At 46.6% G+C, this 20256-nt stretch overlaps 3 protein-coding genes across 9 annotated transcripts in view; 1 reads left to right on the forward strand and 2 right to left on the reverse strand.

Moving 5' to 3' along the window:
• dync1i2b (dynein, cytoplasmic 1, intermediate chain 2b) overlaps positions 1 to 6263 on the forward strand; it is an 11040-nt gene extending 4777 nt beyond the window's left edge. For 3 of the 4 annotated variants that reach the window (XM_035524033.2, XM_081717285.1, XM_081717284.1), the window contains 10 exons: positions 318 to 480; positions 718 to 817; positions 1064 to 1189; positions 1648 to 1794; positions 1869 to 1982; positions 2721 to 2854; positions 3057 to 3201; positions 4231 to 4371; positions 4452 to 4577; positions 4885 to 6263. In XM_035524033.2, coding sequence (XP_035379926.1) covers positions 318 to 480; positions 718 to 817; positions 1064 to 1189; positions 1648 to 1794; positions 1869 to 1982; positions 2721 to 2854; positions 3057 to 3201; positions 4231 to 4371; positions 4452 to 4577; positions 4885 to 4998 — 1310 coding nt within the window. In that variant the 3' untranslated portion in view covers positions 4999 to 6263. The remainder of the gene's footprint in view (positions 1 to 317; positions 481 to 717; positions 818 to 1063; positions 1190 to 1647; positions 1795 to 1868; positions 1983 to 2720; positions 2855 to 3056; positions 3202 to 4230; positions 4372 to 4451; positions 4578 to 4884) is intronic. The other variant, XM_035524034.2, reaches the window with a different exon arrangement.
• On the reverse strand, positions 6251 to 16773 carry slc25a12 (solute carrier family 25 member 12). Of its 4 annotated transcripts, none has more exons than XM_026998631.3 (18): positions 16585 to 16773; positions 15521 to 15574; positions 14165 to 14310; positions 13214 to 13329; positions 12936 to 13075; positions 12578 to 12724; positions 11974 to 12112; positions 11769 to 11862; positions 10935 to 11019; positions 10611 to 10692; positions 10322 to 10480; positions 9527 to 9579; positions 9354 to 9434; positions 9114 to 9254; positions 8887 to 9025; positions 8320 to 8478; positions 8081 to 8171; positions 6251 to 7738 (listed from the first exon to the last, which is right to left on the reverse strand). In XM_026998631.3, exons 1-18 carry the CDS (start codon positions 16594 to 16596, stop codon positions 7555 to 7557), a joined length of 2022 nt encoding a protein of 673 aa, XP_026854432.2. In that variant the 5' UTR covers positions 16597 to 16773; the 3' UTR covers positions 6251 to 7554. The 4 variants fall into 4 exon arrangements, with proteins under 4 accessions (XP_026854432.2, XP_026854431.2, XP_035379925.1 ...); XM_026998630.3 differs by lacking the exon at positions 16585 to 16773 and adding an exon at positions 16302 to 16578; XM_035524032.2 differs by lacking the exon at positions 16585 to 16773 and adding an exon at positions 16291 to 16578.
• A 748-nt stretch (positions 16774 to 17521) lies between these two features.
• unc50 (unc-50 homolog (C. elegans)) lies at positions 17522 to 20117 on the reverse strand. The gene is made up of 6 exons (XM_026998671.3): positions 19981 to 20117; positions 18839 to 19128; positions 18598 to 18718; positions 18332 to 18471; positions 18132 to 18239; positions 17522 to 17996 (listed from the first exon to the last, which is right to left on the reverse strand). The coding sequence occupies exons 2-6, from the start codon at positions 19116 to 19118 to the stop codon at positions 17860 to 17862; spliced, it is 786 nt and encodes a 261-aa protein (XP_026854472.2). The 5' UTR covers positions 19119 to 19128; positions 19981 to 20117; the 3' UTR covers positions 17522 to 17859.
• Between the last annotated feature and the right edge of the window lie 139 nt (positions 20118 to 20256).

Genomic DNA, 20256 nt, shown 5'->3' on the forward strand with positions numbered 1-20256 from the left:
GGTTATTCTGCTTGAAGAGCTGTAGCAGGGTGGCAGGATGTGGAAACTGTGGTTATATTGTGGTAATGTTGTGGTTATACAGTGGTTATGTTGTGGTTATACTGTGGTTATGTTGTGTTTATACAGTGGTTATGTTGTGGTTATACAGTGGTTATGTTGTGTTTATACAGTGGTTATGTTGTGGTTATACTGTGGTTATGTTGTGGTTATACTGTGGTTATGTTGTGGTTATACTGTGGTTATGCTGCCCTCGGCTGGCTGCTAGCTGCATTAGCACTGTGGGCTAAACTGCGTCCTCTCTCTATCCTGCTCTACAGTGCCCCTTCTGGAGCTCACACAGGAGGAGAAGCAGCAGATTCTGCACTCTGAACAGTTCCTGATGTTTTTTGGCCATAGTTCTCGCATGATAGAGCGTGCTCTGTCTGAGCAGGTGGATGTTTGCTTTGACTACAGTGGACGGGACCTGCAAGACAGAGAGGGGTAAGGAGTGAGAGTGTGTGTGTGTGTGTGTGTGTGTGTGTGTGTGTGTGTGCGCGTGGGTGGATGTGTATGTGTGTGTATGCATGTGTGTGTGAGTGCGCGTGTGTGTGTGTGTGTATGTGTGTGCACATGTGTTTCTTGGTTCCTGTGTAAATATAACTAACAAAGGCTTTATAACTTACATATTAAATTGCACGCTCGGCACGGTGTGTGTGCGTGTGTGTGTGTGTGTGGTAGAGAGACTCAGGCAGGGACCAAGCTGTCTCTGAACAGGCAGTTTTCAGACGAGCGCTGGTGCAGACACAGAGTGATCACCTGTCTGGACTGGTCTTCACAGGTGCATACCCCCATCTCCTGTCTCTCTCTCTCTCTCTCTCTCTCTCTCTCTCTCTCTCTCTCTCTCTCTCTCTCTCTCTCTCTCTCTCTCTCTCATCCCCCAATTCTTGTATCTTCTCTCTCACTCTTTTATTCACCCCACATCCAAACTTCAGCTAGTCCTGTTCAGTGCTTTAGTAGGTTTATCCACAACACAGTACCTCAGAGCTTCTATATGGGTAAAATGGTCAGATGTTTCTGCTCACAGCACCCTGAGCTGCTGGTGGCATCGTATAACAGTAACGAGGAGGCTCCTCACGAGCCTGACGGTGTTGCTCTGGTATGGAACATGAAGTACAAGAAGACCACACCTGAGTACGTCTTCCACTGCCAGGTGGGTCCATCACAACACTGCAGGTTCCTGCGGTTATAGCCCGACATTCCTACAATTATATCCCAACATTCGTGCAGTTATATCCCGACATTCCTGCAGTTATATCCCAACATTCATGCAGTTATATCCCAACGTTCGTGCAGTTATATCCCGACATTCCTGCAGTTATATTCCCAGCGTCCCAGCAGGTTTCTACGGGACTCCATTCCCCAGGTCTATTCCCCTCTGACCTTTCACTTCTCACCTGCACATGGAGGGTTTGACATTCATTGATCTCCTGAGTCAGGTGTGTTAGAATAGGGAATAAGAATTTATTTGCCAGTTATATTACATATACAAAGAATTTGTCTTCATGAATGCTTAAAATACCAGACACACTGGACTAATTACAATTGTACAGAAAGTACAAAGAATATAATATAATTATAACATGATTGTTTTTCTCTCGGTTGTTGAAGTCGGCGGTGATGTCAGCAGCGTTTGCACAGTTCCATCCCAACCTGGTTGTCGGAGGAACATACTCAGGACAAATCGTTCTGTGGGACAACCGCAGTAACAAGCATACACCAGTACAGAGGACGCCACTGTCTGCTTCCGCACACACGGTACACACACAGTCATCAGTAATGCTGAGTTCTGTGTGTGGTGGGGGGAGTTCTCACGTTACTCCACTTGGCAGCATCCGGTGTACTGTGTGAATGTGGTGGGGACTCAGAACGCCAACAACCTTATCAGCCTTTCCACCGACGGCAGGATGTGCAGCTGGAGTCTGGACATGTTGTCTGCGCCACAGGTGAGGAAGAGCACGTGTGTGTGTGCACAGCACACATTATTGATGTAGTGGATAAACTGAATTAAAATATATATCTCATACTGAAATAGAAATTAAATATAAAGTGATACGGTGTGTGGGTATATAAGGTGTGAGGGTATATAAGGTGTGTAGGTGTATAAGGTGTGGGTATATAAGGTGTGAGGGTATATAAGGTGTGGGTATATAAGGTGTGAGGGTATATAAGGTGTGTGGGTATATAAGGTGTGTAGGTGTATAAGGTGTGTGGGTATATAAGGTGTGTAGGTGTATAAGGTGTGTGGGTATATAAGGTGTGTAGGTGTATAAGGTGTGGGTATATAAGGTGTGTAGGTGTATAAGGTGTGTGGGTATATAAGGTGTGGGTATATAAGGCGTGTAGGTGTATAAGGTGTGGGTATATAAGGTGTGAGGGTATATAAAGTGTGTAGGTATATAAGGTGTGTGGGTATATAAGGTGTGTAGGTGTATAAGGTGTGGGTATATAAGGTGTGAGGGTATATAAAGTGTGTGGGTATATAAGGTGTGTGGGTATATAAGGTGTGAGGGTATATAAGGTGTGAGGATACACACACATGCTGACAACTGCAATCACAAAACATGCATGTACCTCATTCTGTGTGATTACAGCCCACAAATAATACATTCATTCTCTCTGGGGTGGGTGTGTGTGTGTGTGTGTGTGTGTGTGTGTGTGTGTGTGTGTGTGTGTGTCTCCAGGATAGCCTGGAGCTGGTGTTTAAACAGTCTAAGCCAGTGGCTGTTACCTCCATGTCTTTTCCTCTGGGTGATGTCAATAACTTTGTGGTGGGCAGTGAGGATGGAACTGTCTACACAGCATGCAGACATGGGAGGTGTGTGTGTGTGTGTGTGTGTGTGTGTTTTTTATTTGGAATGGACACTGGGGAGACGTCCCCCATTATACGATTTTGATGTTATTGCGCTGGTAGATGCCCTTATCCAGAGTGGCTTACACATGTCTAAGGTGTTTACATGTATATAAGTATGAGTGTGTGTGTGTGTGTGTGTGTGTGTGTGTGTGTGTGTGTGTTGCAGTAAAGCAGGTATCGGGGAGATGTTTGAAGGTCACCAGGGTCCAGTAACAGGTCTCAGCTGTCACTGTGCTGCAGGTCCAGTCGATTTCTCTCATCTGTTCGTGACCTCCTCCTTTGACTGGACTGTGAAGTTGTGGAGCACCAGGGTACTGCACCACCTCCACCCCTCTCACCACCCATCACACCTCCACCCCTCACATACCTCCACCCCTCTCACCACCCCTCACACCTCCATCCCTCACACACCTCCACCCCTCTCACCACCCCTCACACCTCCACCCCTCACACACCTCCACCCCTCTCACCACCCCTCACACCTCCACCCCTCTCACCACCCCTCACACCTCCACCCCTCACACACCTCCACCCCTCACACCTCCATCCCTCACACCCCTCCACCCCTCTCACCACCCCTCACACCTCCACCCCCTCACACCTCCATCCCTCACACACCTCCACCCCTCTCACCACCCCTCACACCTCCACCCCTCACACACCTCCACCCCTCTCACCACCCCTCTCACCACCCCTCACACCTCCACCCCTCACACACCTCCACCCCTCACACCTCCATCCCTCACACCCCTCCACCCCTCTCACCACCCCTCACACCTCCACCCCCTCACACCTCCATCCCTCACACACCTCCACCCCTCTCACCACCCCTCACACCTCCATCCCTCACACACCTCCACCCCTCTCACCACCCCTCACACCTCCATCCCTCACACACCTCCACCCCTCTCACCACCCCTCACACCTCCACCCCTCACACCTCCATCCATCACACACCTCCACCCCTCTCACCACCCCTCACACCTCCACCCCCTCACACCTCCACCCCTCACCACCCCTCACACCTCCACCCCTCACACACCTCCACCCCTCTCACCACCAGTCACACCTCCACCCCACACACCTCCACACCTCACACCACCCCAAACACCTCAATCCTTCACACCTCTACCCTTCACATACCTCTACCCCTCACACACCTCCACACCTCACACCACCCCAAACACCTCAACCCCACACACCTCCACCGCTCACACCACCTCACACACCTCCACCCCTCAAACACCACCCCCCCACAACATCACCACTCACACACCTCCAGCCCTCACACCACCACCCCTTACATTTCTCTGTATGTGTGTGTGTGTTCCTCTCTGCAGAACATTAAGCCTCTCTACTCCTTTGAAGACAACTCTGACTATGTATATGATGTCATGTGGTCACCTGTCCACCCTGCCCTGTTTGCCTGTGTGGATGGAGTTGGACACCTTGACCTGTGGAACCTCAACAGTGAGACTGAGGTACACACATGGATATATATGCACACACACATTCACTTATCCACCTACATCCACCAACAAACCTCCCCTCTCCCCCCCAGGTTCCAATAGCAACAGTTACCGTGGAGGGATACCCGGCCTTGAATCGCGTCCGGTGGGCCAGTTCCGGCAGAGAGGTTGCCGTTGGCGACTCGGAGGGGCGGGTACACATCTATGATGTAGGAGAGGTGAGAAATTCTTACTTCTGAAATAGAGATTCAGATTTGACATAATGTTTCATGGACACTAGACTCATACTTGAGATGTTTTCTGGACACTAGACTCATAGTTGTGAGCTGGTCTGGGCCCTTTAGGTTCACTAAACTGTAACATTTTTCAGCCTGTGAGTGAAAAGTTATTGCTTGGTTGTTACTTTTGGCTCAAACCCAATGACTATTCAATGACACTGAAGATGATGAGATGTTAGTTATTTATTATGTATTTCCTGTTTAGTTTGTTGTTTATGAATTGCTGTTTTCTGATTTATTTTTGCAGCAGATTGGCATTCCACGGCAGGATGAGTGGAGCCGTTTTGTACAGACGCTCTATGAACTCGGTGAGCACCAGGAAGATGCAGAGGAGCTGGCAACCCAGCCACTGTCTGCCTGATCCCTCGTGAACCTGTGAGGTGGAGTAATGCAGGAGGCTGGTGGCTCAGGAGCTTCCTGACTGCAGCCCTGGAGCGACGATCTCCAGTTCCCTCAGCACACCAACACACGTCCCTGTGATAACACACCGATAGAGATGCTGGGGGAAGCCACTTTTGAGCTTTTATTACCCAGATATGGTTAATTACAACTAGATAAACATTACATAGGACATGTAGGAAGGTAGTGGTATAATTAGCAAATTTAGTTAACTAATTATGTAGGCTATGAAGAGGGTAATGGTGTAATTAGCTAATTTAATTAATTAGTGCCGCTTCTATTTGGAGGGAGGACAGGAGGGTCTAAGGTCATTAGGAGACCTACAGATGACACTAATAACCTTTATAAAGTCGAGTTTTCTAAGAAGCCTGTTATTGTGGGTGGGGTTTGTATTCTGCAATATCGGATTTGACTAATTTTCTTTACTGAACTCTTACAGAATAACAGTTGACTACACGTGCTGTCAGAGGCAGCTTTTAAATGAACAACTGGTGGAAAATCGAGTCTCTTTATGACTCCAACACCAGGGGTAAAAGTCTTACCCTCAGGTCCTAACAGTAAACCCCCCCACCCCCAAACCTTTGAATATGGATGCAAACGCTTCCACCACATTCCATTGTTTCTAGTAAAAATATTTCAAACACCCTGAAATCACTTCTACAAGAAGACCAAACCCAATTGTGTGTCCATGAGTGTCCAGTTCACACTGGACCAGTTCTCTTGCTTTTTTAAAACGTTTTCTGCATCCAAAACACGTGTGTTCTGTGTACCATGTTATGAGTTTTAAAACACTTTATTGTATTTAAGCAAAGTATCTAGTTTGATTTTTTCCTCCCCACATGATCATTGGAAATGTATTCACCTAAAAGACAAAACTATAAATTATGTATTTTTTTCTGATTGTTTATGTCCAACACTGGCACTTTTAAATATTTGCTACTAACATGAATTGTGGATGCATGTGCATGTTTACTACTAACGAAGGTTTCCTCCTTAAACTAGAACCACTTCAAAACTAAGAGGGTTTACCAACACTCCTATATCACCATATATCAAAAAATGTCAGAAATTGGGAATTTTTGCTGATGAAATTTAAGAAATGACCTGCTCAACTCCATCATCGTAAAAGCTGCATACATGCCCACAATTCATAAAACCTTTTTCACGGTTGGAATTGGAATATAACCTGGTATTGTAAATAATAAACATCTCACTCCAATTTTAAAATGTATGATTTATTTCCATAAAATACAAGAATGAAATGCATTTAAATTATTTTCTAAAAGAGAAGGGCTATTGCATGCGTACGGACTCCATAACAGTAGCAAACGAAAATAAGTATGAGAAAGAAATGAAGATTGAGCATGTCACGCATGCAGGGTGAACTCTGAATGGAAGAGAAAAATCGACAAAAAAACAAAAATACAAAACCTTTTAACGTTTCCCGTGGTCTACTGTCCAGAGACCTCCAAGGGAGTAAAATCAGTTGGTCTGTAGCACCTTTCTGGGCCTTAAAGGACTAAACCAGGATATTCAACTACACACCAGGTTATTCCCCTCCAGTACTGGAGGTCCACGTTCACATCCAGTACTGGATCTACGTGTTCTCCTCCAGTACTGGAGCTCTGCTGTCCTGCAGAGTTGAAGTCACTTGAGTATCATGATCCAGTTATGTGATACATAAGCCAGAATAGGTGGCTTAGAACTCGAAGAAGCTTCAGACGGTGTAGGTTAGTTTAGCTCCAGTACAAAAGCCCTGAGCTAAACCTCTGCAACTTCTACATTCATGAGTCTCACCTGGCCACATGAGTGTTGTGTAGTTAGGACCACGGGGCAGGACAAACCAGGTGCCAGTCCATCCAATTCATTTAGCATCATAATGTATCGTTTTATAGAAAGTCTGACTGGTATAACAAAATGCATTTGAATAAGCATACAGAAAAGTGATCTGACCATTGGAAGTCTCCTTCTGAGGAGCGTTTAGTGGAGAGGTTGTCTAGCAGTACTGGGTTTGGAATGTAACACGGCGGTATCTGGTCAGCGCCCCCTGCCTACAGCAGTCCGCTCCCAGTCTTTATGCCCCATCAGTGTGTCACACTTCCTGAATTCACCCTGTGCCTGTGTCAGAGATCGAGGTCACTACCATAACCCAGTTTGCCAAAACCCTAATGTGACCGTTGCTCGCTGTTGCCGAGCACTGAGGACAGAGCAAACTGCCTCTATGAGAGATTTCAAATGATCTTTTTTTCTGATTTAGCAGAAAGGAATCAGCTGGTGTTTGATCCCACCACCAGGAGTGTGGAAGGCCCCGCAGTAACTTTCATTAACCAGCAGGAGGCACTGAGGAGCACTTAGAGAAACCTGAAGTTAAACACAAACCCGACTTCCCAACAGAACAAAAAGAAACTACAAACTACAGTTAACACCAGTGAGGAAGGAGTGATGCAGCCGTGAGATGGAGGCAGAAACCCTGGAGGACAGTGTGGAGTGGGCGGGGTCATTTACAAGGCCACACCTCCTATTTCGCAGGCTGGATGCTAACGACTCCAGACGATTTAAACTTTGGCAGGTGAAGTCCGAACTTGCTCTCCACGCCAGCAAACGTGGCAGCCGCCAGCCGGTACCCTCCGACGTGCTCAGGCTTCACTGGGGGCAGCTCCGATATCCGCGACTTCGGCGTCGGCTCGGAACCAGAGGGACGGCTACACAGGATATAATAGGTCAAAGGTCAAACCACACTTTCACAAAGCAGTGAAACAGCAGTTTGGTGTGTGTGTATTTTATATTTCACTGGGCACTGTATGTGAGTTGAGTGTGTGTATGTGTGTGTGTATTTTATATTTCACTGGGCACTGTAACCTGTATGGCTAGACATGATCACTTGCTAATCACTATGGAAACTCTAGCCTGTTCAGAACTATACAATGAAGACAAATAACTTCCAGACAATGCAAGAATAAAAACACAAGACAGAATACAAAACCGAACACAAGACACGTACATGATAAAGACAGTAATTAAAAGGGCAAGAGGTCAACACTCACTGTCCTCCAAAGTCGACGTAGAACCACCTCTGCAGGAGTTCGTAGGTCAGCAGGGTCACACCGAACTGCGGGGACGAGCGGAACACACGGGCTGGAGGGGGGTGGGGTGGGTGCAGGGGTCAAAGGTTACTTGAGCGTTCAATTTACACAAGTACACTGTCTAGAAACTGTGTGTGAGCACACGTGTGTGTGTGTGTGTGTGTGTGTGTGTGTGTGTGTGTGTGTGTGTGTGTGTGTACCTCCAGCTCCCTTCCAGAAGGCTCTGAATCCTTCTTCTCTCAGGATCTTACGGAAGCAGTCGATCACACCCGTGTATGTGGTCTGACCCGCACGAGCTGCCACTTGCAGTCGCGTTTTGATGACATCAGCAGGGGTGACCAATGAGGCAGCAGGGACTCCTGAAAATCCAACACACACACACACACACACACACACAGCCTTGTTGGCTTCTGACCAGTGTTATGTTTCTTTGCTTATATTGCTTGATCTGAGTGCAGCATTTGGTACTATTTTGGTGACCATTGTCATCCAGAAGAGGATGACCCCCCCCCGCCCTTTGAGTCTTGGTTCCTCTCAAGGTTTCTTCGCCGTGACCCTTGTCTTGGTCACCGGCGACTTGGACTCGGACATTTGTAAAGCTGCTTTGTGACAACATCTGTTGTAAAAAGAGTTATATAAATAAATTTGACTTGACCTTAACAGGGAAGAGGGGGCAGTGTCTGTGTAAACCGCACGAGCTCCAGTAGACCCTGTCCAATTTGTTTGTTTGTGTGTGTGTGTGTGTGTGTGTGTGTGCTTGCATGTACCTGCGATTGCCCCGGCCGTCAGCAGCTGCAGGGCGCCGATTCTCCCGTCCTCATCTGCCAGCTGTGCTTTGGTGTGTGCGTACACGGGGAAGTAGATGGCAGAGAACGGGATATCACGCAGAAAACACGCCTTCGCACCCTGCACACACACTTTAGTCAAGGACGAGGACAGACGAGTGTGTATGTGTGTGTGTGTGTGTGTACACATGTGCAGGCATCAAATTTACCTTATAGAGGCCAAAGAAACCCAGATCCCGAACCACAGAGAGTGCGCTCACTCTGGGGCCTGTGGTGATCTCCCCAGCAACCTGCAGGCGAATCTTCACTATCTCCAGAGGGTTGGTGAAAATCACCTGAGAGCCACCAGCCTAAACACACACACAGACACAGTTAATTATATTACGACAACGTTCATGTAATGCAATATGAGGACCTGTTGAATACACTCCTCACACTCCGATACCTACACATCCTCCAGCCAGGATCTCAGCAGCCAACGGAATGCTTCCGTCCTTATCGGAACATTTGTCCCTCACAAAGTCGTTCACCTACAACACACGACAGAGTGATGGATATGGCTGGAGCAGCAGGGTGTGTGTGTGTGTGTGTGTGTGTGTGTGTGTGTGTGTGTGTGTCTTACAGTGAGCTTAATGGCCTTCTCTGGAGCCACTCCAATGAGCTGGGGCAATAGGCCTGCAGGAAACACACACACACACACACACACACACAAACAAACAATGGGAAAAGTACACCAGAGCCATACCTCAAGTAATTAAATCTTAAAACCCATACTACACCTCAGATTACCTGAGCCAGGTGTAGCTGGAACTGAAACAAGCAAAACAAGGACTGGAGACAAATGGATCAGGAGTGTCCTGGATCTACCCAAGGCAACATAGGGGTAGAGCTACACACACCCAGGGACAGACATACCCATACACCCCCACCCAGACACCCACACACAGGCAGGGACACACACGCACACAGGCATGGGGACACCCACGCAGACACGGACACGCACAGACACCCACGCAGACACGGACACGGACACAAGGCTACTCATTTTGTATTTGTCCTGTATTTATTATTATTATTTTATTTTTTTATGACATTTTGCACTATATTCGACTGTTTGCACTTGTGTAGCATGTTGTCTGTTGCACTGTTGTTTTGTGTTGCACCATGGTCCTGGAGGAACATTGTCTCGTTTTTGTTGTGTACTTGTATATAGCTGAAATGACAATAAAACCTCTTTGAACTTTGAAGGCGCACACACACACACACAAACACACAGGCACGGACACAAGGCACACATACAGGCACAGACAGACAAAGACACACACAGGCATACACAGGCACAGACAAACACCCACCCACCCCCACCCAGGGACAGACAAAAACACCCCGACCCCCAACCAGGGACAGACAAACACACCCCTGTAGAAGCCGAAGAAGCCCTCGTAGCGCAGCACTTTCTTGGCGCAGTCGAAGCTGTTCTTGTACATGAGCTCCCCCACGAAGGAGCCTGTGGAACGCTGGTTCTGCATACGAGTCTTCACCAGGTCAATGGGATACACCGCCGTTGCTCCCGTAGCTACACACACACACACACACACACACACAAAGATATACACACACATGTACATATTCATTATAACACACAATTATTGTTAGTAAAGACAAACTTGCTTTGAGTGTGTGTGTGTGTTTGTGTGTGCCCTCACCTCCAGCTATAGAGCCCAGAGTGAAGCGATATGCTGACTCAGCAGCCTGGAGCCAGACAGGACGAGACATGTCTCCATGCATCTGAAAGACACACACACACACACACACACACACACACACACACACACACAGTATGCCTCCAGGCGTCTTTATTTAAAGTGCAGAGGTGTTCGGCTACTTTAGCACAAGACATAATAAAACCAGAACTACAGGGCCTAAAAAGCAGCACTGTATTTAGAGATGACTGTGTGTGTGTGTGTGTGTGTCTCTCTCTCTTTGGAAAGAATACACAGCGTAGGCGGCAAGCCAACCCCGCCCCCTACCTGTCTCTGCACCTCAGCCAGGTGGAAGGGAAGAGCCCCCTCCTCCAGAGGGGCAATCCGCTCGATGTCAGCCAGGTTCAGCCTCCTGGAACAACATCACTTTCATTACAACTAGAACCCTCTTAGAGTTAGTTAGGGCTAAGGTTTAGGCTTAGGGTTCAGGGCCAGGGTTTGCTTCCCAGTTCAATAAGGTCTTGCTCGGTAGTGTTAAAAGTGTTAAAAACAGCATATCTGTTATCCAACTAATAGTAAAGTATTTAAGAGCAGGTGTGTGTGTGTGTGTGTGTGTGTGTGTGCATATGTATTGAGGTATTTAAGAGCACGTGTGTGTTTGTGTGTGTGTGTGTGTGTGTGTGCGCGTGTGTTGAGGTATTTAAGCGCAGGTGTGTATGTGTGGGTGTGTGTGTTGAGGTATTTAAGAGCAGGTTGTGTGTGGGTGTGCGTTGAGGTATTTAAGAGCAGGGGTGTGGGTGTGTGTTAGGTATTTAAGAGCAGGTGTGTGTGTAAGGTATTTAAGAGCAGGTGTGTGTGTGTGGTATTTAAGAGCAGGTGTGTGTGTGTGTGTGTGTGTGTGTGTGTGTGTGTGTGTGTGTATTGAGGTATTTAAGAGCAGGGGTGCATTTACGTGCTGGACACCAGAGTGTGGTTTCTGGTTTTCTGACTGAGTGTTTACAGTTTAGGGTCAGATGAGTCCAGTCATACAAAATTAGTTGTAACAGGACACACACGGACACACACACACACACACACACCTTAAAAACTTATTCTTTCCCCTCTTAATTTCTCTCATTCGTGAGGTCGTTGAGTGTGTGTAAAGGTGGATGGATAGATTACCCGGTCTGAGAGTGCAGGCCACAGAGCTGGTACAGGATGTCAATCTCCATGGGAGTGATCTGACCAAACCTGTTAGCAGCATGGACAAACTCCTCTACACACAAAGAGAGACAGGGTTACAGTTAGTCACAGACAGGGTTACAGTTAGTCACAGACAAAGACTGAGTTACAGTAACAGGGAAGTGGATGGCCGTCAGTCCTGTACCTTTAGTGAGCAGCGTGTCTTTGCGGCTTCCTGCGACTGTGCTGTAGATTTTGCGAATGAGCTCCATGTTGTTGAGAAGGGAATTGAAGGCATTGAAGTAAGAGAAGCTGACCAGGTGAGATGTACCACTACCAGCAGCCTGCAAGGAGGCATCACACACTGTTCAGACTAACACCACCAGCAGAGATAACATGCCATTCAGACTAGCAAACACCACCAGCAGAGGCATCACACGCCGTTCAGACTAGCAAACACCACCAGCAGAGGCATCACACGCCATTCAGACTAGCAAACACCACCAGCAGAGGCATCACACGCCGTTCAGACTAGCAAACACCACCAGCAGAGGCATCACACGCCGTTCAGACTAGCAAACACCACCAGCAGAGGCATCACACGCCGTTCAGACTAGCAAACACCACCAGCAGAGGCATCACACGCCGTTCAGACTAGCAAACACCACCAGCAAAGGCATCACCACCTACAGAGGCATCACACACTGTTTAGACTAATAAACATCATCACACACCGTTTAGACTAATAAACAGAACCCACAAACATGCACAGAACACACACACACACACACACACACACACACACTTACTGAAACCAGATTTTCCTCCACGAACGTAGTGAGCATGTGGTGTCTGATGGTGGACATGATGTCACTGAAGTCCAGGGATGAGATAGTTCCACTCTTACCTTTATCCTTCTGAGCAAAGGCCTGCCGTGCATGCTCTAGCTGCAGCTCCTACAGCAACAGCACAGGGCCAAAGGTCTGAGTCAGAGAGGCAGGACCACACGTCAGGCTTTATGTTCAAGCATTCAGGACTCTGAGGATCATTACATAAAGCAGCATTCTGCTAATGAGACCTTGGACTGAATCCATTTTATACATTAATGAAGAAAAAGCGGATTTGTGGTGTCAGTCAGTGCAAGTAGCTGAGGGGTGTGTGTGCTACCTGGAGGAACTGTGTGAACTCCAGGTACGTGAGGTGTTTGCTCCGGTCATGACCAAAGTGAAGCCGAATAAACTCACAGTCCCAGTTAAAGGGGATGTGGTGATGGACCGTCGTCTGGCTAAAAATATCACGCACATTTTCTACAAGCACACACATACACGCACATTCATCTTTACGCTAAAATAATGACCATCTCATTAACTGGACAATGCGTATACATGACAGAAAACCATTAATATCCTCACACACACACACACACTTACCAAACACACACTTACCAAAGGAGACATCTCCAGTTCCTGTCTTATCAAACAGCTGGAAGGCTACAATGAACAGAGCATCAGGAAGACACAGCACAGACTCAAAAGCCAGAAACTCCTGGAACGATATCAACCTTTGAGAAGGCCACAAACACACACACACACACACACACACACTCTCTCTGTAATAGTGGAATAAAGCAACTGACAGCCTTTGGTCTCTCTGACTGGAACATAAAAATCAGTGCTGGGGAAATATTTCCGTGCATGATCCAGAAAACGTAACAGATCATGTTTTAGTCATGCAGCATTTCTCAGAATTACATCATGCATGTCTGAGCCATAGATAGAGGTGTCTGGGGTTTAATGGCTCTTCTGATATTGGAGGATTTGGAGATTTGGCATGAATTTAAATAATTTAGATGAAGGAGCTCAGAGTTTTTACTTTCACACTGAGAGTCTCAACACTACACAGGCACCAGCCACCCTGCAAACACAGGGACAGAAACATCAATGCATCTGTGTCTCAGTCGCGTGCACGCACACGCAGGCACCAGCCACCCTGCAAAACACAGGGACGGAAACAACAATGCATCTGTGTCTCAGTCGCGCACACACAGGCACCAGCCACCCTGCAAAATACAGGGATAGAAACATCAATTCATCTGTGTCTCAGTCACTCACTCACTCACTCACTCTCACGCACACGCGCGCGCGCGCACACACACGCACGCACGCACGCACGCACACACACACGCGCACACACACGCGCGCACACACACTTGCCCTGGTTCATATTCTTCCAGACTCATCACAGACAGGTGTAAATGGGCCTCCATCTTCTTCTATAGTCCTATTAAACGCTACTTTGTGACTGATGTGAGTGAGCACAGCTGAACAGAAGGTGGGATGGTGCGGGGCCAGGGGAGTGGGGGTGGGGCACCGAGGCAGAAAGGGGGCGGGTCTTACCCATCCTTTGTGGTGTCTGCCACTCCAGCAAGCAGCTGCACAGTTTTGGGGTTGTGATGGAGCTGTGTGTGAAGACCCAAGAACTTCTGCACAAAGTCACTGGGAGTCATAAACCGCTCATCATCCTTATCTACAACACTGGCATACTGAGGGGTAAGAAACAGACACACACACACAGTTCAACACATGCATTACATACACTTTGAAATGGGTTTAAACACTGTGCAGCCATGAAGAATGAAACACTGTCAGACAACAACACCTAGAGCCTCACTGCCTCCAGGAATAAACACTTTGGTTCTTCAAATACAGCAATGAACAGGAATACAGACTGAAAACAAGGGACACACACACACACACACACACACACACACACACACACACACACACACACACACACAGGTGTACAGCTGTTCTCCAGCTGGCTTTCACAAGCATTTGCTCAACAGAACTGCAGGAAAAACGCCAAACACACTTAAGCACCTGCATTCCCAAAACCTCTAGAACCAGCGCTCAGGTCCAAACCAGAGTCCAAGCTCTGGAACGGAGGGTTCAGCGGGGTCACTTTGGACAAACTTCTAGAAGCTTCCATTACTCATGGGTTGGAGATTCAGAGAAAAAACTGGGAGGGGCCGAGTCCCTTTAACCCCGTTGGAGGCAACGCCGTTAGCTATGAACTCTAACGTCACAGAGACATATGGACCTCTCACGTGATATACATCACAAATCAAGGATATACATCCTAAACACATTGTTCATGCATTTAGTACACAAAAAAAAACAAAAAAACCTCTCAACAATTTTAGATCGCTACACAAACCAACACTCATAGCACACACTGGTATTTTAACAAGACACCACTCCCTGGAGAGGTTCACAGTGTTTATTTTGGTTTTGAAATGCCACAGTTCTTGGTATTCTCCATTATTCACTCTGGAGGTCTTAGCTGAAGTATTTAAGAGTACATAGCTAAGATTTTTAGACATTCCAAAAGGAAACTTAAAGGTAAAGTGATATTATCTTCCTTCAGTCCTCAGTAAGATAAACTTCCTCCACAGTGCCAACAAAACAGTAAGACAGAGAACAAAGTTTCAACAAAAAACATTAAAATGGTGAAATACATCTGTGCGTTACTTTTTCAGCAAGGTGTGTATTTTAATACGGTAAGATCTAAAAGATGACCACACAGTTTAACACAAAACAATCAAAAGGCAAACACATATGTACATAAATACACATCAAGTGATTTTGTTAACAGCAACACAAAAAAACTTATAGGGCCTAAAAAACTATTTAGTCTAAACACGTGTGTGAACAGTCTTGTATTAGTTCAGTCTGATAGTAGCTCAGTCTCACCTTCTGAAAAATGACCTTCAGCTCACTGGGGTCGGCCCTTTTGGTTGACTGCACCTGTAACGCGACAACACGGAAGTTAAGCCAGAGTAAACACGGTTAGGAGGCATCAAACGCGGTTTTTGCAAGCTGTCTTTAACTGACCACATCCTACACCATCTACAAGGACTTGAGCGAGTAGGGAGCAAGCAACACTGATTTAAAAGCACAGAGCTGTACGCCGTGATTTAAACCTTGCATCCCTCAGGCTGTCGGTCAGCTGTTGTGTTCACGGGCCGTCACAGACCACCACAGGAACATGACAGACCGCCACAGACCACCACAAGAACATGACAGACCGCCACAGACCACCACAGGAACATGACAGACCGCCACAGGAACATGACAGACCGCCACAGACCACCACAAGAACATGACAGACCGCCACAGACCACCACAGGAACATGACAGACCGCCACAGGAACATGACAGACCGCCACAGACCACCACAAGAACATGACAGACCGCCACAGACCACCACAAGAACATGACAGAACGCCACAGACCGCCACAAGAACATGACAGACCGCCACAGGAACATGACAGTTCATCACAGGGAACACAAGGACACGAGTGACGACTCTAAACAAAACGGCCCAGAAAAACCGTCAGCATAACAGCAAAGTCCTGCAGCCTGAACGGCACCATTTCATGAACTTAACAGAACCAAGAGACAAATATTCACAATAACCGTCGTTAGCAAAATAGCCGGTTAGCAAGCTGGCTAAATGTACCATGAAGTTACCCCCTCCGCCGTGTTCAGCTGTGCTCGGTATCTCGACATGAGCGCGTAACTTTACCTCAGCTCTCTACCTCACATGCTAACCTAGCAGGATAGCTAACTGGCTAACAGCAGCACAGCCGCTCGTGATGCTCCCACCGCTCGGTAAACGTCGCCTCAGCTCCCGTTACACCTACTAACGTAACACCTCGCGCCCCTACTCCGGTAGGCATTACTGCCCAACACCACGCGACAACCCGCGCGCCTCAATAAACAGTCGTTTTCAGGAGGAGCGCGCGCCGGTCACCTTGGCCGCCATTCTGCTTGTGACGTCACTCGAACTCTCGCGTTCGGCAGAATCTGCTCGCGCGTCGGGCAGGCAAGGTCAAGGCAGAAACCTCCGCGGTCTTGGTTTGAGTGAGCACGTGCTGATGCTCGCCGAAGCTCGTGGCGCATGCTAGGGCTGCAGCGCTCGTGCTGCACCGTGGCTCTCTGCGTGCTGCTGCGCTCTTAGGCTGCAAAGCCCCGCTAGTCCGCAATAGTCACTGTTTTAGGACGGAACTGCAGATTACAAACCTGACTTAACCCTACACAACTCCATCATGACTTACTTCAAATCCGCAAAACTGGTAGAAAACATTTACTGAAGTGTCCCGGTGATGGACAGACACGTGTCCTAATACTTGTGAACATATCACTATAAGTCAAGGTGCGTAACTCCTGTGCTGGTGATCTGTGATCCTGTGGAGTGCATCTGAAATCCAGGGGCAGAGATGGACACCTGTCGTGTAAGTCAGCGTTATTTATGAAGGGTGATGCAGAAAGGAGCACCAGTTCATTCCTGGTTTGAGTTATGTCCAAATGTCTAAACGCTCACGTACATGTGAAGGAAAAACAGGCTGATGACATCATGACTGATGGACCAAACACCTCTGGACTAGAATGAGTGTGTGTGCTTCTACATTATGATGACCCGTTTGCTTAACATCACACCAAACCCATCAACAGTCAATAGACTGCTACACTCCAGTTACATTTATCAAAGACTTATTGACTAAACTATCATTTAATGCAATTGATTGTATAAAATAGTATATACATGGTAGACCAGTAATGAAAAAAAGGTATTCTGTGGGAAACTAGAATAGTCATTTACAACTGTTATAATTCATCCTCTCAGTTCTTGTAAAGTCACAATTTAAATTAAGCATTCATAAGACCAATAGTTATTGACATTGCAAAAATACTGTAAAAATTGGTTTATTGAATTTGTTCCAATAGAGTATCACGAAAGCCACCCAAAAATTATCAGAGCAAGTACTATCCCTTTAACACTATCCAACCAATTTCACCATTTCTGATTAATATCAGAAAAGTTAAAGTATGTCAAGTTAAAAAAAAATATAAACATTCCCCACCTTATGTCCCTTTTGTTTTATCTACAACCAAACTATTATTTACAAAGTATACAAAATCCAAAGAGTCCAAAGAGTCACAGTGGGTTTGTACACACGTCTCTGAATATATCACAATCCAAACTGAAACAGATAAGTGTCCCTTCAAATAGCTGTTCTGGCGCCTCCTACTGGACTCTGTATTTATAGAACCAACATAGACCTTTGGTGAAGTTCCATCCCAGGCTGATGGACAAAACATAGAGAAGTCCAAGCAAAGCGAAAGGGTAGAGAAGAATGCCCGTGTTCTTTAAAAAGGGCAGAGCTAGAGAGAGGGGGGAAGGTCAGTTAATACTTGTTTATTTATAATGTATTTATACACATTCTGCTAAATATTCAGAATGAGTGCTGTGTAGTTCACTCTGAAATTAATATCAACAACGAAGCATCAAATACCCACCACTGTAGCCAAGGAATGTGATATATATGTAATAGCCAATAGCAATGAGCCATAAGGTATTCCCCACAAAATACCCCAGAAACCAGTCAGAGCTTATCACCACAATGTCTGTTGAGACAAATACATACAGATGTAATTCAGAATGACAGGTTTTACAATGCTGTTACTTACAGTCATCTAGGTATATTGGCAGTACTCACGGTTGATAAAAAACAATTGTAAAAAGTGCAGAATGACCAACAGTGGGTAGAAGGCATTTAGATGCACATCAAAAGCATAACCCCACTCTACATCATAGTCCTTATTCTGATACTTCATGAGGTATTTATTAGTGACGATCCTGGAAAAAAACAGACCAAAATATCTCCAATGAAATCTAATGGTTTAAAATACATGTCATTCTAGACGATCATTCTTAATGAGATTTCACAGGGATTTGTGTTTTGGAGAAGCCATTTGATCTCACCACATGATTGTGGACACCAGCAGCCCCACCCCGATACAGTCGATGAACACCACCCACAGCAGGAGCTTCAGTGTCTCCAAGACACCCATATCCAGAACCAGGCCAAAACCCACTGTGGAAACTGCAAAAAACAAACCTGATCACTCTCAACTGACTAGGGTTAGGGTTAGGGTCAGGGTCATGGTCAGGGTTAGGGTCAGGGTTAGGATTAGAGTCAGAGTCAGGATTAGGGTTGACTGACCACAGAGCCAGATGCTGAGCAGCACCAGGAAGGCAGGGTCATCCCGTGCCCACTGGTCCTTGGTCTGTTTCCGATAGTGGAAGTTCCGGTAAACTCTCTGTGGCGACATGAACAGGTAGAGCATCTGCCACATGGCGAACTCGAAGTCCATCTGTCGGAAGTGCAGCAGCCTGCGCAGGTATTTGTAGCGCTTTGCTCCGGCCGTGTGGCGTGCTGCGTCCCGTGGGCTGAGGCTGCCGTTGTTCTGCCTCTGAGGGGAGTATGTGGTGGTCGGCAACATCCTGGTGTTACTATGGAAACAGCACATGGGCGAAGCAAAGGGAAATGCCACCATCAAAAACATGCCCGTCAACAATAAGGTAAATGACCATCAGATAACAACTGTGGTACCGTAACCTGCAACCACTGGAGATGTGCTACATATAAATATCAACAGCCACTAAAATAACTGGCATGAAAATATTAATTGTTATCCCCCATTCATCACTTGTAAGAGATGTAATCAGCTTTATTTTGGAGAAATCAAGAAAAGACTTACTGATGGGTTTGTTGAACACCTTCAGAACCTCAGATTTAAGGATTTGTCATTTCCAGTGGCAAGGTAGCAATGCATTTAGGAGACTCAAAGAAAAGAACTGACCTACACCATGGAACTTATCATTTAAACATCTACTATATATACATACACTCATCCAAGGACAATTGCAGATTGACAGAAGACCGGCCACTGGCTATACGTCAATGTTCTTAGAATAGTATATTCACCTGTATATAGTATTAATAAATTAATAATAGTCTGTCAGCTCTCTTCCGAAATAATGAGAACAGAGTCTGTTGCTCTGTCTTTGTGTGTAAACGCGGTCCGTTACCCATTGCCGTCTAGACTAACAGCGGGTTAGGGTTAGCGTTTAGTTTTAGGGTTAGGTTACCCGTTACCCCTTACCCCTTACCGTCTAGACTAACAGAAGCGTCTACGGGTTTGGGGTTTGGAGTCTACGAGGGTGATATCGCAGCATGTCTGGGGCCTTTATGTTGACATCGCCACAGTCACGGGTGAGATGAAAAGACTTGCGTGTCGTGAAAAAAATCGCCCATCCAATAAACAAAGCGTTCGCTGTGTGAATCTGGAGGGTATTACATACCTGCCCCGGCAGTAGCTCCAGTTAGTGACCCAATTCGTCCTTTTCCAAAGCGAGAAAATCAACGCATCAGTCTTCGCTTCTGCACTTCCTATGTCATCTGTACACGTAGCTACGTCCTGCGTTTGCTGTGTCGTTACGTTCTACGTCTTCTGCGTCATTACGCTTTTCTAGCGTCAAAGTAGGCTGCTAAATGTAGGTTTATCGATAATATCTTGACAGTCAACTAAAATAAAAAAGGTTTACATGTCATTATCGTACACATAATAGAAGTTATGG

Source organism: Electrophorus electricus, chromosome 7, assembly GCF_041902795.1.
Source record: "Electrophorus electricus isolate QZ-2024a chromosome 7, ASM4190279v1, whole genome shotgun sequence".
Taxonomy (NCBI): domain Eukaryota; kingdom Metazoa; phylum Chordata; class Actinopteri; order Gymnotiformes; family Gymnotidae; genus Electrophorus; species Electrophorus electricus.

Coding starts and splice junctions, on each gene's coding strand:
- unc50 (XM_026998671.3), bottom strand. CDS start 19,118: ATGTTGCCGACCACCACATACTCCCCTCAGAGGCAGAACAACGGCAGC. Junction 18,472..18,597: donor CTGGTGTCCACAATCATGTG/GTGAGATCAAAT, acceptor GTTTTTTTCCAG/GATCGTCACTAATAAATACC. Junction 17,997..18,131: donor CACATTCCTTGGCTACAGTG/GTGGGTATTTGA, acceptor CCCTCTCTCTAG/CTCTGCCCTTTTTAAAGAAC.
- slc25a12 (XM_026998630.3), bottom strand. CDS start 16,340: ATGTCGAGATACCGAGCACAGCTGAACACGGCGGAGGGG. Junction 15,575..16,301: donor AGCTGAACACGGCGGAGGGG/GTAACTTCATGG, acceptor GTCGCGTTACAG/GTGCAGTCAACCAAAAGGGC. Junction 11,863..11,973: donor AGACACGCTGCTCACTAAAG/GTACAGGACTGA, acceptor CTTTGTGTGTAG/AGGAGTTTGTCCATGCTGCT.